A 17,486-nucleotide genomic window follows, 5' to 3' on the forward strand; every position below is an offset into this window, starting at 1 on the left:
ATCTGCTAGTGAGAGCGATAACCTCTCTTTATGGATTTCTGACGGGCGATGAGAAGGAAATTTCCAGTGACAGGTCTGTAGGTAGATGGAAGAAACACATCTGTGCTGTAGTGACGAGATCTCTAAAATAATACCTCAAGAACTAATGATCAGAGGGTATTGTGTCAGTGTGGGCCCTCACCCACATTGTATTATGCAGCATACTAAATAATGTAATAAACTTACTTTAACCTATTACATGCAGTCTCTATTATAAGCATACAGCTACCAAAACAGTGAACAATAGTGAAAACAACAAAACAGCCAAATCCCCTCTTCTTACACTGCCACTGCTTCCCCTCTGATCCAGTGAAATTTGTAGTTTTATCTGAGCAGTGATCCTTCCGAGCTCTTGCTTAGAAATGCCACTCTCTTGCTGCTATTTAATTCAAAATTGTTCCATCTGTTTGAGATCTAATTTAGATATGAATAAAAATGAAAATCTTACAGGTGCACTAAAAACATATAATTGTTCTGTTTACTCCTATGGAGATAACTTTTTAATTTTCTCACGCAAGAAGTCTTTCTTTTGGGGAGAAAAAGCGTGATGTGTAGAAGTGAGAGAATGTCTTAAAACTTCACATACAGTTATGTTGCATTTCTATATTTTAAATAACATAAAGTTGGCCTTTAACATTTGAGTTTAGATATCTTTAGAAAACCCAACATAAAACTATCACAAAAATTGTTGTGAATTAAGGGAAAATGTCCACGTTTATGCATTTGGAACTGTCTTCTGTATCAATGCCTTACACTTTTCAGGGCGTTTGACTTGCCTGTGACCAAAGTAGGCCAAAAGGGCACCTCTCCTATTTCCTTGGCAAGAAGCAGGTCAGCTAGGCCTTGCCTGTCACTTGCTGTAATGTCTCTTTCTTCAGAGGAATAATCTTTGATAGTTTTTGCTCTCTAGGAAGTCTTCAACAAATGGCTTATGGAATAAAACACAGGCCATAGTGAGCCGGTATGCGATTTAATGCCAAAAGCGTGGTGGCACGTAGCGCCTCCTCTGCACACAGCTCTCAGCACAGTTTCAGCTCGGATTCTTCTTGTGGCTGAGGTGCATGATTGCCACCTAATGGGTGCTTCACAATCCAGAACTGTTCATGAGCAAACGGGTCCTCTTCCCCTCGTCCTGTCCCGTCAGCTCGAGATGCAGGTTGCTTGCCTGATTTATACGTTGCATATTTGGAATGAACCCTCTGCTTCTGTTTCAGAAAATAGAAATCATAGATGATGAAGAAAGCGATATGATAAGTAATTCTGAAGTGGATCAAATGAGTTCTCTTCTGGATTATAAGGTGAGTAATTCGGGCTGCGAGATGTTTAGCAGGCTAGGCCTTCACAGGAGGTGCTGACAGGTCTGCGAGGAATTCTGCAGAGGTTTGTGAGAGCCTGCAGCTCCCCTGTCAGGAAGCCGTGGCACCACACATCATCCCCACAATCATGTCTCCTTGTCCCATTTACAGGGAGCTTACCCTAGTTTTAGTGCAGAGGGAGGCAGGAAAAATTCTGCTTGTGCAGAACAGCTCTGCTACCAGAGCTGTACCATCTGCAGCTCCTGCCACGTGTCCCAAAACAAAGCAGCAATTTCCTTAGCGTCTAAAACAAAACTTCATCTTCCTGTGCCAGAATTGTTCTTTGGAGTGCTATGGCATGATTTTAAATGCGGCATGTTGCTGCCAGCTCTGGAAAGGGACATAACAGCTGGAATCCTCTAATAAAATGGAGGGAACAGAGAAATCAGTCATCCTAACAATGTAGTGTGGGACGTGTCTGTAAGCGGTAGTTGTGGGTTGGAGGAAAATCAGTTGGATACCTGACAGCTGCTGTCTTCTGCCAAATGGTAAAGGTTGTGTGTGTGTGCTACTGCTCTCAGACGAGTCGCCACAGTTCTGTACTGTGTAGTGAGTGGATTTTTATGCATCTAGCTAAATTTTTCCATTAGGTACAGGTATGCTCTACTAATGATAATTGGTTACCAAGATAATGAATAGATCATCTGTTCAGAACAAAAATTACTCCCTCAAGCATGATTTTCCTGGTAAGGGCAATGCAGAATGAATATGGATAGGGAATGACCTTTTCATAATGTCACCTGTCACCAGGCTGAAAGGCTTGTTGTGACAGCATGCCCTACAGAATCCTGCTTGTTGTTTTGGTGTTTGACATTGGTGATTAGTCTTTGTGGCGACGTGTTTCGCGCATAAATCTGAATCCCATCTTTGGCTGGCCAAAATCTATTGCTGCTTGTTTCTATCTAGAAAATAGAAAAGTTTCTATCTAAAAGGAAGACATTAAGCTGATTTCCTTTTGAAAGCCTTAAAATCATAGCCCAAATATTTATCCCTTACTCTCAGAGCTGTTATGACCCGAAACATTATGGTGAGCAATGATTTGATTGATGACACCTGAATTTTCAGTACGAAATACAACAAACAATAACTACATTTGAAGGCTTGTTACATGCTTCCCATTCATCACCTACTTTCACCTTGTCTCACCACCTAAAGTTGAACTACAGCCAGTCTAGCAAATGGCAGCAGGACTATCAGAGCATCGTTCTGTATTATGACAAAAATACTTTAATAAAAGCAAAATGCTAACTCTTGTAAGTTGAGTATTAGAATCTGTTTATGTAACTATTTACTGCCATCAAAACCAGCCATCAAGGAACATTTTATATGCAGCACTGCCAACCTAATTAGTCATGTGGCTGCCTAATAAAGGACTGCTTTTTTTTTTCCTACTTCCTTTCCATATTGAAAGGGAGAAAATTAATTTTAGCTTTACTCTGATCAACAGATAGATTTAGCATTTGAATCTTACATACCAATCAGTTGATAAGTTTGAAGGAAAAGAGACACTTGTAACAAACTGAAGTACGTATCAAATGTGAATTTTTAATCAAGATGTTTGTTATTTCGGTATAAAAGAAGTGATTTGCATGTACAGTGACGTTATTTATATGAAGGTTGGGAAGAATGTCTTTTCATCCACACTATATAGAGATTACTAATATTACCCCATTTTTGTACATATGTTGCTATTCATTCTGTAACCTGAGAGTTCCTGGGGAGGTTGGTAAGCTGCTGCTTCATGATACAAAATTGGGCTGCATTAGAAAATGCTAGTGATGAATGCAGTAATTCTGAAATGCCTTGGCTGCTTGTAATGTGATTTGCCATCACACATCTCTTTTGGAGGGTAGTGAGAAGGGAAATGGCATGTGCCATTTTGTCACTTAGTACTGATTTTTGCAGGAATCATAACATGCAGTTTTACCTATTTCCACTAAAAATAATTCAATACAAATATGTTTAGGTGTCATTAAAATGATGCAGTACTTATTTATTCGGTGTTTATTATTTCCAGAACTTTATGTAATTTTCCCCCACAGAATGAAGAAGTCAGATTCATTGAAAATGAGCTGGAGAATCACAAACAGAAGTATTTTGAATTACAGACGTTTACTCGGAGTTTGATACTTGCTATTAAATCAGATGATAAAGAACAGCAGCAGGTGAGTCTTAAAGTAGATTTTAATAATAGGAGGTATTTGTCATTTTGTGTTCTGTCATTTCCTTGGTTTTATTCCTCTGTGCCCAGAGGCTCCAATTACGATTAGGGCAGCATTGTGCTGAACATCTTGTAGACAAAGAAAAGTTGAACATATAAAAGAAACATCTCACAATCTACACAAACAATGACATGGGGAAAGTATTACTTTTACAAAGGGACAACCAGTGCAACAGCATACACTGAGCAAATTTGATTCATCTGTTGGGAAATGGATCTAGGAAAAAAAAAGCCAGACTTCTTCAGTTTTACTGCACTGTGTTTCATACATAGCACTTCTTGTTATATTTGGTTGGATCATGTCCTGTATGACTAATGTTCACTTTTCTTTTTTCCTTTTTTTAAAGGGATTTTGTTGTCTTTTTTTTTTCTCTTCATCTCTACAGTCTGCAATTTTTCAGGTGTAAAAATAGTAACTATAAGTGACAAGAAAGAAACTTAGAATACCTCCAAAATAAATTTGTCTTCTCGTTGTTTTTATAATTCTTTCATAAACCAATGTGAACTGAATATAAAGAAAAGTGAACTTGAAGTCTTTTGAGATAAATAATGTAACAGTAAAGATCTTGTACACACCATTTCTATCCCTTGTGTGCTCACAGTATAGCATGATTGTAGATACATTAAAGCTTTTGCATGTCCAAAATATCTGAATAAAATAAATGAATATAAATCATGTGGTTTTGTCCAGTTTGGGGGAAAAAATATTTTGACTTGTTTCGAGAACAACTGAAGTAACTTATGGGATTGTTGTTCTAAGACGCTCATCTTGGACAATGTTCTTCTTTTCAACATCTGTCAGTACTGACCTTGCGGGGGGTTGTTTGTTTGTTTTTAACCCATCCAATATGAACGCTGACCAAAAAGCTCAACAGTTTCTTCACTATATGTTTGAAAGATATTTAATTGCTGATATAAAACAGATACCTAATACTGCATTGTAATATTTCTTAAATTGTAGGCACTGCTCTCAGACTTACCTCCTGAATTAGAAGAAATGGATTTCAATCACACGTCCCCAGAGCCTGATGATACCTCATTCAGCTTGTCGTCTTTATCGGAGAAAAATGCCTCAGACAGTTTGTGATTATTTTTTTCAATTATTTTTAACTGACAAAAAGAAACCCCGTGTAACATGTAGGTTTCAAGAGAACAGCATTTTGCTATCCACTGTTCTTCAGTCCAAACCAGAAAGCCCAAGGTGAAGTAGACCTGCCTGAAGGATGCCTGTAGTACGTAATGGCTGCACTTTGCAGTGTCAAGAAATTTCAAGTGTTGTTTGTGCTAAACGAAAGAACCGTGTGAGGAAATGTTTCACTTTTAGCAGTTTGTCCTTGATTAGGATAACTTCTGACTTTCCAGAATAACACTTGCTCTGTAGCAAAGTCCTTTTGAGCAGGGATCCAAGAATGGAAAACAACTATCCTACTATACAGACAGCTAATTTTTCAGAGTTGCTCACCAGTCCTAGTTTTATATTTTTCTCCATTTTTACTCAGGTAGGCGGACTAAAAATTGGGAATCCAAATAAAATAATGATTTTTTTTTTTTTGAGTTGTGCTTGAACCCTTTGAAAATCTGAAATTAAACTAAAGTGTTCTTCATTACATGACTTCAGATTATTGAATCTTCTATTTTCTGACCAAAATAGCTGAAAACACTTTGAAAGCCTAACTGAATAATTTGAATTATCATCAATAAATTATTAATGTACAGAAGCAGTCCATATGTGTTGTAACAAATTAGATTGTGGGAAACCTGAGAGCTGTGGAATGTGACTTTCTGATATTGCCACAATAGCAATGGGTTTAGATATGTTTACACTACTGCTTGGGGTTTATGAATGTACTTACAGATTTTCTTTGTCCAGGTCTGAATGGTAATGTTCATTGTTTTTAATATCGTTTACTTATTTTTCAACAAACTTTACTCAGTTTTTCAAGAGAGTGTCTTAAATCCACAGCTGTCATTGTGTCCTGAAAGGCATTTAAGTATTTGGAACTGAGCATTGCAGATCTTCATGTGACCTGTTTTAGAAGTGTCCCTGTCTGATGAATTTTTTGGCAAGTGCCATGTTACCGTTGCCATTTCTAAAATGTGAGCTTGATTGCAGGCAGTGACTGAAATGAATTCTTCCTTTCCCAGCTGTCATCCACATTGAATCCCTTCACTCATCTGCAAGTGGATGTGCAGACACATTCAGATAAACTTAGCAGGGCATGTAGGTGCATGCTCCTATTATTAATGCTCTATAATTTCTAATCTGAATATTCCTCAGCAAGCATTTTTGAAACATACCTTACATCAAGTAATAATTTAGTCTGATGAATCCCTATTCATGCAGTACAGTAAGTAATCCCATTAATTTCAGTGGTAGGTCCTAGGTGTAGCTCAGAAAATTCAAGAGTGTTGGCTGGGTGGGAGTGGGGACAAAAACAGTTTTTTTATTTAATACTGGGATCAACTCACCGGCTTCATTTTGTTTTCAGTCTGATCCTGGTCCTCCCTAATTACTTTGGCAGATTTTCTCTTCTTAGTATCTGTAGTGAGCTCTGTTCTTTTTCTTTTCTTTTGTTCTGTTTCCATGTTGTCCTTGGACATGGGGAGTTTGTACTGTTAAATGCCAGTTGCATAAAGGATAGTAGCAGTTTTAAAAGGTTTTTAGAGGAAAAAAAAAAAAAAAACAGAAAAGGTTTCACAGTTCTGATTACTATACAATTCAGTTAGTATTTGGTCCTCAAAAGACCTCTTGCCATCTATTATACAGAGTAACCCCAAAAAAGGATGCTGTTGGGCCTGTACTTGAGTTGAGATAATAAAACTCAAAGCAGTAGCCCATGAGGGAGAGAAGGCACTCTGCGTAAGCAGTGTGTAAGGGGCACGTTGTTCACCCTCTCACTACCTGAGCTGAAATATCCCATCCTGGCTGCCAGAAACATCCTCATATCCTTGCTCGAAGGAGGAACCATATTTTACATCCCTGCTGAAATGACCACCAATCTAAAATTAATTAAGGTTCGTGAGCAAAGACCACAATACTACCCTTCAAATGTGAGATAGAGCTCAACTGTGATTCTGCTCACTGTGGAAAAAATCTTTTACAAAGGGTTTTTTTATACTGAGTTAACAATGCTCTCTATTACTGTTCTCTTGAGATAGGAAATTTGTGCCACTGACAATAAAGCCTCTTGTTTCCTGTGAGCTTTGCTGAAATAATGAAAAAATAGTACTGAGATCTGCCACTATTTGGACCCTGTTTTCCTGCTGCTTTTGCTTAAATTCCCATGACAAAGGGCAGGAAACTCTTACTGAGAGTTCTTGATTTTGTGGTCAGTTAAGTTATCCACCTGTATACATGAAAACTTTCCTTGCTAATAACTGGTATTTGCCCTGTCTTGCTTTTATTTGATGTGCCAAATAAATTGAAGGAATTAATTCTGAATGTACTACTGTCAGATTCAAGCAATTACACAAGCCCCTTTTCTCAAGGGATTGGGAATTGTCTTTAGGATGTGCTGCTGAAGTACTAGCTGCAGTCACCACCCGTGTCATCCCTTTGGACAAGTTGTTCTTTGGTCCTTTTTTTCTGTAGGGTGACGAGACAAAACACAGTGAAGTAGTCACAAACATGTGGCAATATACAGGCTGTTCAGGAGGAAGAGGTATGAATTATGTTCCTGTGTAACGAAATACTGGACAAGATCATACTGCACAGCTGTTCTGTGCTCCTTTTCCAATCTCAGTATGTATTTCCTGTCATAGGTAAAACAAAAAGCTTACTGCTATATTACCCTTGCTGGGTATTTAAAATGTTGCAGCAACAGTAGTTTTGCAGTTCAGTGGCTGAAAAGCAAGACGCTCGCTTCTGAGGCTAACACAGAGCTCAGCGATCCTTCAGGGTTACGGAAAGCACATCCCGGAGTACTGCAGATCAGACTAGCACCACGCATGCTTTATGGCTTTGTGATTTGTTTTTTTGTTTGTTTGTTTGTGTCCCTGACAGACTTAATGTGCCCCTCAAATTTGCAGATTACGTCCAGATCCTGGTAACTTGTATCAGTTCAGCTGGACCTTAGAACAGGATGACGGAATTTGGCAATTGTTGCCATCCATATTCCTGTCCAGTTTTGTCGTAGCAGTTGTGCTGAGAAGCATCAGGTTCTGCTGTGGAGTCATCAGGTTATTCATTTCCACTCTGAGAGTTCTTCAGGTGATGGAAAATGATAGTGAGAGCTCTCTGGGCCCATGACATATTTAGGATTTTGGTTTGTTTTTATGTGCTCGTAGGATGAGCACAACAGCACACACTAAGTGCTGGTTCAGCATTAGCACAGACTTCCCATGACAGAGAAAGCTAATGTTGCGTTGTGTCATGATGAAAGAAGCAAGTCCCCCTTGCTGTTTCCCTGCTTTGGATCTGTAAGTTGAATCACTGCTGCAGCCGCAGTGCTGTGTGTTGATGTTTTCGTTGTCTTGCTGCTAAGGCTCTCATTTGTCCATGGAAGGTGACTTGGCAGGCGTTGTTTATTCCTAATGCATCTGTTGGAATACGAATGGCCAACCTTTCTGAAGAAACCAAAGTGGGAAAAGGTAGTTCAGAACAGACTCGTGACAACAGAACCAGGGCGCTCTCCTTTCTTAAGGAGCAGTGCACTTCTTTGCTAGCAAGCTTACTTATTCTTAAGAAAGCTGCTTCCTGAAGCTATGCCTCTTTTCATTTCCCTGCAGATGTTGCTTCTGTCAAGTGTATAGGTCTAACAGGAGTAATAGTAAATATTCTAATAGGTTAATTTTGGCAGATTTAAAAGTACGTGAACAGACGTACCATACAAGTGTCAATTTTCTTGAGTACTTGGCTCTTGAAGCAGCACTGCACTTTAATCTTTCCAAGTATTTCTTTTTCGCTAAGGCAATAAAAAGTATGAAAACGACAAGCAGATCATGGGCTTTGCAGTCCTCTGAGTTTCTCATTTTCTAAATTTGGGAAGCAGTTTGTCAGGTCTATGAACCAAACGGGGACAGTAATATGTACAGTTGTGGTTATAGAGCTGAAATGATAGGACAAATCAATCATATCATGCACACCTTTATTGTGGAAATTCCTGCTTAAAATTCATCAGCTATCCGATTCGGGGTCTCTATTGCACTACCGTATTAGTAACATTAAAAAGAAGATAATGCACAGCACTAACTTTTCCATAGGTACTATAGTCGTAGCTGACTGTTGGTCTCAGGATACTGATAGAATAAGATAAGAAAATAATATGCATAAATGGAATAGCACACAGAATATCTGAAACGTGAAGAATTAGTAATTTGTAATATTGCAACCAAAAGTGTAATTTACTACCTCCAGTCCTGCTGCCCAGATCCTTCAGGTCAGCCCGTGAATTACAAGGCTGCTTTCCGTGTTGGAGGAGCTAGCAGCTGCCTAGCTCTCAACTTGCATTTCAGGACTCTGCCTTTTCTGCCCCAAAATAATCATAACACTTTAAGTTATCAGTTGTGAGGTGCCTGGCCAAAGTTAGAGGGTGGTAAGAAAGCTCCAGCTAGTTATTAGAGAAAACAGGAGCTGGTTTACAGCGTTTGATTTATCTGACCAATTAATATGTTAGTACATTGGCCAAATGTGGAAAGCTATGAGCAAAAAATAAGAAAAAAAGGTACTACAAAATGCTTTCTGCGGCAGAATAGGGTTTTTACTCTTGACTAAAGAGTATTTGTCTCTCTAAGATAGTGACTGACATTTTGGTCAGAAGACAACACAGAACAGAGGCAGAAACTTGGGCTCGTGGTGGTTGTTTGTTATTGTTTTTAGACAAATAAGCAATCCTCTTCAATAAATGATGCTTAAGAATGTTTCTGTAAGGAAAATGGTTTCAGGTCAGTGCTTGGGTTCTGGTGAACATTTTACTGTATGACGGAACTAAGTAAACCTTTTCAAACTCTGTATTGCATTTTACACACACTACCTCTGAAACATAACACCACCTTTAAAACCACACAGAAAATGTGAATTAAAAAAAAAAGTTTTTATAGGCAATAAATTATTTCCAACACACATTCTTCAATTTTGTGCTTGTTTTTTAGTTGTGTGATATGTCCTTTTTTTTTTTTTTTTGTAATTTTAGTATATTTTATGTACTTGTCTTAAACAGTCTATGGACAGGGAAGTAATAAAAATGTGATACTGGGGAAAAAAAGATTAGCATATGTTAACAGTAGTAAATATTTATATAAAAGTTCAAGGATGATACAGTCAATTTTTGTAGCTGTACAATTTTTGGTATAGCTGTTGTAAGAAATGGATATTATACTTAGAAATACTCTGGTACTAAATGATTGTCGTAATGTTTCTTAATACGTCGTAGATTAATTTATCAGAGAGATCAGTCAAATAACACATCTCAGCAATGTAATGAGAAGGAATAAGATTTTACATTTTCTGAGATAAAATATTTCATAAGAATGTTCTCTTCTTTTAGTGCCAGCTATTTTTTTTTATTTTTTTTTTTTCATACCAACATGTGTAAAGGTCTTGTAGAAACTATTTTGATTTGCTTGTAAGCAAGTGTTAAGTTAAAATGAGTCAGTAGCAAGCTAAGGCTTATATGTAAATGTAGATCATGTTTTGTAACAAAGTCCCTATAATTTTCCCCATCCCATCTATCTCTACAAAATACATGGGGGGAGGTGGACAGAACAAACAAGCCTCTTCAAGCTGTGGCTTTGGGGAGGGAATGAGACAAGGAAGCATTTCAGCTGAATGGCAGCAATGAAGGTCTTGGGGATTTTATTAAAATATATATATAAAAGAATAGAAAAATTTCAACACCTTGGATAATATGAGCTTCTACTTTATCTCTGATTTTGTGAAGTACAGTTTATAAAGTCAGACTCCACTAAATCGTGTTGGGGAAAATGTTGCTCTCTAATGGGAAGTAATTTCTATAATTTTTAGAATTACTGAGAGTGTATATGAATATAGGTGTGCATAATTATAATGTGCACAGATAGAATGAACACGATCGACCTATTAGCACCTACAAAGATACTTAAAATACTAATGTAATTCATCTAAAATATACTTGATTTGCTCTCATTTTTGTAAGTTTTACTATATTGATTACATAGTTCTGAAAAGTTAAAAAGGGGTAAAATACATCCATACAAATATTGATTAGAGTTCAGCTCCGCAAAACCGGTAACTTTAGGCTTGGAAATGCATTAAAATGCCCCTAATAATGGTATTTCTAAGTGCTCTTGGCGTATAAACAAACTGCTGTATTTATGAAGAGGTAATGAATCTTCTGCTATGATAGGTTCTGTTTTAATTTCCCTAAAGGTATTAGTTTGACGTCTTCTCAGAGTTTAAATGTTATCCTGTATCATGGATGTTTTCATCAGCTTACAAAGCATAACATAACTGACCAGCTTAAAACTAGTGTGATTTCCTTCTGGGCCAATCTGTCAAGCCTTGTAACCTGAGTGTATTAATGACTCTCTGTGAAAGATCAGTATTTATATTGCGTTTTTATTATTTGTATCAGTATGTGTAGCAAAGAAACTACTATAAATCCTAAACTGAAGTACCTCCACTATAGTCCAGGACGGATGATCTTGGCTTATTTGAGAGATGGATGCCTAGTGAAATATTCCATTCATTTATATATATTTTTTGTTCTGTATATATAAGGGTATTTATAATTCTGTATTAACAGAGTCATCATAAGAAATGCTTATTTCCTTCTTTAGAAGCCTGCTCAGCTATTTTTATATAAAATGTTGGTCTTTGCCTTATTTTTTTTTATTTTTTATTTTTTTTTGTGAAAAGTTGTGCCATAGATATTTAAACTTATCCACAGCTGGTTTACAGAATTTGCTTTGACTTATTTTTATTATTTTTTCCTAAAATTATTCTAAATTGTTTTATGTTTTATCCTCCAGGTGTGTGTCAAGATGCTTTTTTCCTTTTTTTTTTTTTTTTTTTGGTAAAGTTTTGGAAGATATCTTCATATGCATGCTTTGATAGAACAAGCTTTTTCTCTGTAGCTTATTGTTTATAGTTTAGCAAAACCTTTCACTGAAAAAAAAAAATGAAGTAATGCTTGTACAAATGTATCTAGGATGGCCCAAATGGTCAGAGCAAAGGGCTATTTAGCATTGGTAAATTTGTCTACTAGACTCAAGGATATTTTTCTACGTCTGTCAAGTTTGGGACTATGGAGAAATGAAATAAAGGTTAACTAACTCCTTTTCCTACACGAAGTTCTCAGTTTCTATATTTCCTATTGTCTTGTAAAAACTCACGTGTATAAAAGTGGACACTGCGTTCGTGGAACCTCATTCCTTACTCAGTCCGGATGTCCGTGTGTAGGGCCTGGAAAGGTACAGCCCTTCCTGTGGGTTAATGTTGGGTGGTGAACCATTCAGCTAACCACTATCAGTTTATAGATTGATTAGCAGGGAGCTACAGCCTTAGTTATTAACATATAAAAGAAAAAAATAAATAAAATCACACTAATTCAGGTGAGCCATTAATGTTTTAAAGCATTTTTTAAATTATTTATTTTGAAGCTAAATGTCAGCTCTAAGTTGCTGCTAATCATGATACCAGCTCTTAGCACTTCATCTCCGGAGCTAAATGCACTTGCCTCTGTCTTCAGCTGGGAACCTAAATAATTGGTTTGACTCGGTGCTAGAAACCTGCCAAAAGTTGGAGGTGCCAATTGCTGTTGGCTGTCTGAGCAAGCGTGGGTGATGAATATAATAAAACACTACAGCAGTCCTGGAGAGCTGACGTGGTGCTGCGCTGCAAGCAACAGGACTAAGGGGAAGAACTTAAATGAGTTCAAGACCGGGACTAGCAAGAGAGAAAACCAGCTGCAGGAAATGCTGTGGAAAAGGGCTCTGGTGCCTGGGAGCTGGCTTCCATGCGTGGCACGAGCCCACAACCCCTCCAGGACGAGTTTCTGCTGGCACTACTTGGGACAAGGCTGATCACAGTTTTATTTGAGCGGGCTCCTGTTCAGAAGTGCTGCCAGGTGGCAGTGTGGCTGCGTGCACACGCGGGCACTGTGCTGGGTGGGCACACGCTCACCTCTCTGCAGCTGCAGGTGTGAGCCTGATCCCTGCTCATTTACAGAGGCTTTGTAAGTAAAATTCTCAGTCCTCTGACATCAACTGAGTTCATCCAAAGCTGGCCTTTGCAAGGATAAAACTTTACATTGAAAACTGCAAAAAAGCCCCTGTCAGTAGCACAGAGGGGCTAAGTCATGCTTTAGAAGGACTAACTTGTTCTGGTCTAGACATTCGGGAAAAAGTATTTCAGTCACTATTTCTCCTCTTTCTATGTCCCCACACACCCTCGGGCAGCCACACAGCTCCAGTTCTTTCCCCCCCCCAAGAAAAGCTGTGGAGGTCACGAGCATCACAGCCTGGTGCTCCTGGTGGCAGCCGGAGCGCAGTTACGGGGCTACAGGGATGCAGAGGAGGAGATTTAAAAAGTTTGAGAGAGAAAAGCAATAAATGAAGATGAAGCAAGTATGTCAGACACAAAAGCTTTAGTAACAAATTTGCAGGTGATTGAAATTGAATGTTTTGGGGGGAAAGAAAAGATGCGATGGCTGTGGCTGCATTGCCACCTGGTGGCGAAGAACTAGTAATTGGGGAAAAAATGCCTTGAGCTGTCCTCACTGTATTTTTCACGAGTAACTCTTAAAAATGTAAATGAAAAATAAATGCAGTATTAAACTGAGGAATCAAGCATTTAAAAATCAGGAGACCGAGACCAGGCTGAATGTGCAGCCTTAGCTCTGCCCCCTGTTCGTCCGTGGCCATTCTGCTCAGCACCGCGTGCGTGTAGCTCAGTCCTACTTCAACGTTTTGAAATCCAGTGTAGTACAGAAGTAGTAACTAAACAGGACTTTCAGGATAATATCTAAAGTCTCGATACCAGTATTTTTGCTGAGCACATTAAGAACAAACGTGTGTGTGTATCAGGTAAACCAAATTTCCTGGCGCTGTCCCAGCCTGAAGGAAACTCTTCCCAGAAAGCATCCAGGGACTTGCAGTGTGATGCTGAGCCTTCCAGCTAGTTTGTAGTCTTCCCTGTCAGAACAGTGTGTTTCTGCAACAAACGCCTGTAAAAGAAATGCTACCAGAAAGAAGATAAAATATTGGCTGCAGTCATCTGAGGAGTACTGAGGAGCTGAGTGTGTAAAGTGCAGGTACTGTTCAAGAAAAAGGTCTGGAAAACTTCCACAAAAGCTGGCATCCAGCAGAGGGATGGGTTTTCACCAGGAAAGAGGCAGGCGTAGGGTGCCCGGGGAGCTGCTCTGGAAGGAGGTGATGCCTGGAAAACCAAAATACTCACGTGGGTGTGGGCAGTGCTGGGTTTGCTCTTTCTGATGTGGCCGAGCAGAGCGTACAAGGGCTTTTACACAATTGTTCGTTCTTCTCATGCAGCAGCTTCAGCCACGTCCAAAATATTCCCCAGCAGCTCTTCCCTGGCCTTGCACACAGGCAGCAGATAAGGGGAAAAAAAATAATAATCAAAAAGTGTTTTCTGGTTGTTTACTTGCTGTTGTTTGTTTCATTTTAGTGGGGAAGAGGCAAGGAAGAAAGGGAGGCTGTTATTCCTGCTGAAGAGAACTGAAAATATCCTGACCTTATCTGTGATTTTATCTGAATTTTTAGATTTTTTTTTCCCTTGCACCGAAAATCTGGAATAATTTTGAACTGCATTTTTTTTTTCTAAAAGAGAAAATCTTATTTTATTTTATTTTTGAAAGTAAAGTTTTCCCTAGTCCCTATCTTTCTGCAGCTGTTTTCTCTGTTTTGTGTGAAATTTCAGCTAAAGGTCTGTTCCTGGTCTCTTTCTTCAGCAGGGTTTTGGGTCCAGCTGGCCTCACAGAGCAGGGATGGGGGAGAGGGGAGGATCCTGTACTGGCACTTGCTTGAACCAGCCCCGTCGCTTGGCCTGGGAGGCCTTGGGAACAAAAATGCACTGTTAGTATTCGGGCAGGAGGCCAGCTGTGTCATCTGCCTCTTCCTGAAGGGAAGCAGGGTTTCAGGGCGAGTGGTGCTGTGTGGAAACCCCATCCCAGAGCACAGCATCACTCCCGGGATTTCATCGGTGGGATCCATATGAATCCAGCAGCAGGTGATCCTCCTGCCCAGGCTGCTGCCTCCTTGCTTCTCCTCTGTAGCTTAAATAAATCCCCAGCAGATCGCCCAGACGTGCCACACAGCACGCAGCGAGCAGAGGCGCTCCCCTATCCCCCTTTTGCTATTCCCTACTTCACAGGGGATGAAAAGAGACTGAGCAAAGTGGGGAATCATGAAAGACTTAAGAAAAAGCTGGCGGAGGTGGAGATCAAGAACAAAACCATATGGAGGCACTTAAAAGGGAATTAAAAACCCCAACCAGCAATACCCCCCTGGTCAAAGACGACCTGAGCCTGCAGCACGAGAGCAGCAAACAACACCAGGAGGGCACGTCCCGAACGGCCCCGGCACCCGTGAGCAGCTTCTCACCGCAGAGACCGCCGGGGAATTTGCCTGTATTTAAATGTTCTCTTAATACTTTTGTTCTTTAATATCTGCAAAACCATTGCAAGCAAAATCCCTCCGATGCTGGGCCTTCTTTCCAATAATAGTAAGTAAGTGGCTCACTGTGATCTCAACTATAAACAGATTTTATGAATCCTGCCAGAAATTTAATATTGAATTATTTCTTTATGCCCACATGTCTTTCCTGCTTTTCTTAATTCTGCCAAATATTTAGCTCAGCAATCTCTTCTCTCAGCAACCCACACTCCCCTAGCTACATAAGCCCATTTTTGGACCATTATTTAAGATTTCAGCATTTTCACAGAGCTGGCCAAAGCAGCGAAAGTGATCTGAGAGGAACAAAATGAACGCACTTGGTCAGCTCTTATCTGTAGCTCATGGTATTCACTGCTCACATGAAATTTGGACGAGCAAGCAGCAGGGTTTGAATATAAATTTAAGCAGCCTGTGTGCGCCGCTAACCTGCCCCGTGCCCTGGCAAGCCCCCTCCTTTCTTTCTCCCCTCCCTGGGTGCACGGACCCCTGGCACAGGGCCCTGGTTTGTAACCCCTCAGGGAAGTGGAGCCCTGCGATTTCCCCTGCTCGCTCTTCCCAAAGCAAGCACTGACCAGTTTATTTGCAATAACCAGCTCAATGTGCTCCTTTACGCTAAATTCTGAGAACCTGGGGAATCAGAATAAGTGCCGGTGAGCGTCACTGTGCACAGGGCAAGCCCCTTCGGAGCACGGCTTTTGCCTCCTTGCTGAGCTGAGAGCCACAAGAAATGGATGGGTCCGCTCCTGCATCGCACCTCACACGTCACAGCCACACCAGAAATATCCAAATGTCATTTCTGGCTGCCATCAGTGGGCCATGAGCTCACTCACGCCTGCTATGCTCTGTTTCCTCATAGGGAAACAGGATGAACACGCCACTTAATTTTCAGAGTGTTTATTTGTGTAAATGGCATATGTAGGGAAAAAAAAAATAAAAAAAGAAGAAGGAAAAAAAAAGGAAATGTTGCTCACTCTTTTTGTTTGTTTTTGTTTGATTGCTCAGCTATCAAGCACAGACAATGATTGAAAATGAAATGAAAGAATCCGAATCTGTGCAGGCACTCACAACGAAGAGTTAAAGCCACCTTTGTAGGCTGTGTATGTGGTCTGCTCCCGCCGTGAGGCCCTTACACCTTCCTGCTGGAGAAGCCACCGAGGATGACACCCAAAAACTTGCTGCAGCTGCTGGCTCCGTGCCTGCAGCCCCCGTGGCTGCTGCCCTGGGCACAGCACCAGGGGAATGGGGGCACCGGGGGCTGCCAGAGCCCCGCAGCCCCCGGGACGGTGCCGGCGGCAGCACCGGCTGCTGGCTTCTCCCACGCCGAGGCGATGTGTTGATTCACTCTGTAATTGATTTGGGCAGCTCGAAGCAATTGGTTTCCAAGATACCACATCCTTCAGATATTTAAAAAATCATAACTCTGGCAGTATATTATATTTAAATGTCGATGTATAATGTGTGTGTGTGTGTGTGTATATATATATACAGACTCATAGGTCTCTGTGTGAATTGAAGCTGGATACAGGGGAAGGGAAGCGTGTGTAGCTGCTGCTTCTCATCCAAGGAGGCTGCTGGAGGTTCGGTGGGTGGCACCTCTGTGAGTCACGGCTCCGTCAACATCTCAGCACAGCCTTCGACTCGCTGCTTTATCTCCTGCACTCTGGTTCTTGGGTAGAGCTCAAATTAACATCCTGACCACATGCAGTTATGAAAGATTAATTTCAGATTTTTCTTAAAAACGCAGGGGCAGTGACCAGCTCGGCAAGATCCGTATTATTTGCTGTTTCTGGGGGAAACATTGTGGTCCCTCATCGTCTTCCCCACCTGTCACTGCCTGGCCACCACGGCTCTCCTAGGGGCTGCTAGCGGTGATGGGATGGCCTCCCACCTTCGTAAATGTGGTGCCAAACACAGTTTAGATGTGGTAGCTGTTGGTCTTGGGGATGCAGTTACTCCTCAAGCTGGCTCTGCTGGTGCAGGAGCAAGGTTAAGTTTGGAGGAAGGGAGATTTTCTGTCCTCTCTGCTTTGTGATTCTCAAACAGGAGCTGCCTTTGTTGAAATCCTGAGATCTGGCATGAGCAAAGCTTAGGCAACGCAGTTTTCCTCCCTTGTTCTGAGGCAAAGACAAGTTGTGAAGTGTATTAAGAATGGAGATAAAACAAAGGCTTGTGACCATCGTGATTTAGGTTTGAATATACAGCCTGGTTCCAAGATCACCCAAATTCTCATCATATCTGTCTCTTGGGTGTAAGCACTGGCA

The 17,486-nt window shown here is 40.4% G+C and overlaps 1 protein-coding gene across 1 annotated transcript in view; it reads left to right on the forward strand.

Moving 5' to 3' along the window:
* HDX (highly divergent homeobox) overlaps positions 1-5,403 on the forward strand; it is a 43,329-nt gene extending 37,926 nt beyond the window's left edge. The window contains exons 8-10 of the mRNA XM_084293943.1: positions 1,254-1,337; positions 3,437-3,559; positions 4,577-5,403. Coding sequence (XP_084150069.1) covers positions 1,254-1,337; positions 3,437-3,559; positions 4,577-4,702 — 333 coding nt within the window. The 3' untranslated portion in view covers positions 4,703-5,403. The remainder of the gene's footprint in view (positions 1-1,253; positions 1,338-3,436; positions 3,560-4,576) is intronic.
* The last annotated feature ends 12,083 nt before the right edge of the window (positions 5,404-17,486 follow it).

This window comes from Netta rufina (genome assembly GCF_964035555.1).
Source record: "Netta rufina genome assembly, chromosome: 12".
In the NCBI taxonomy this organism is placed as follows: domain Eukaryota; kingdom Metazoa; phylum Chordata; class Aves; order Anseriformes; family Anatidae; genus Netta; species Netta rufina.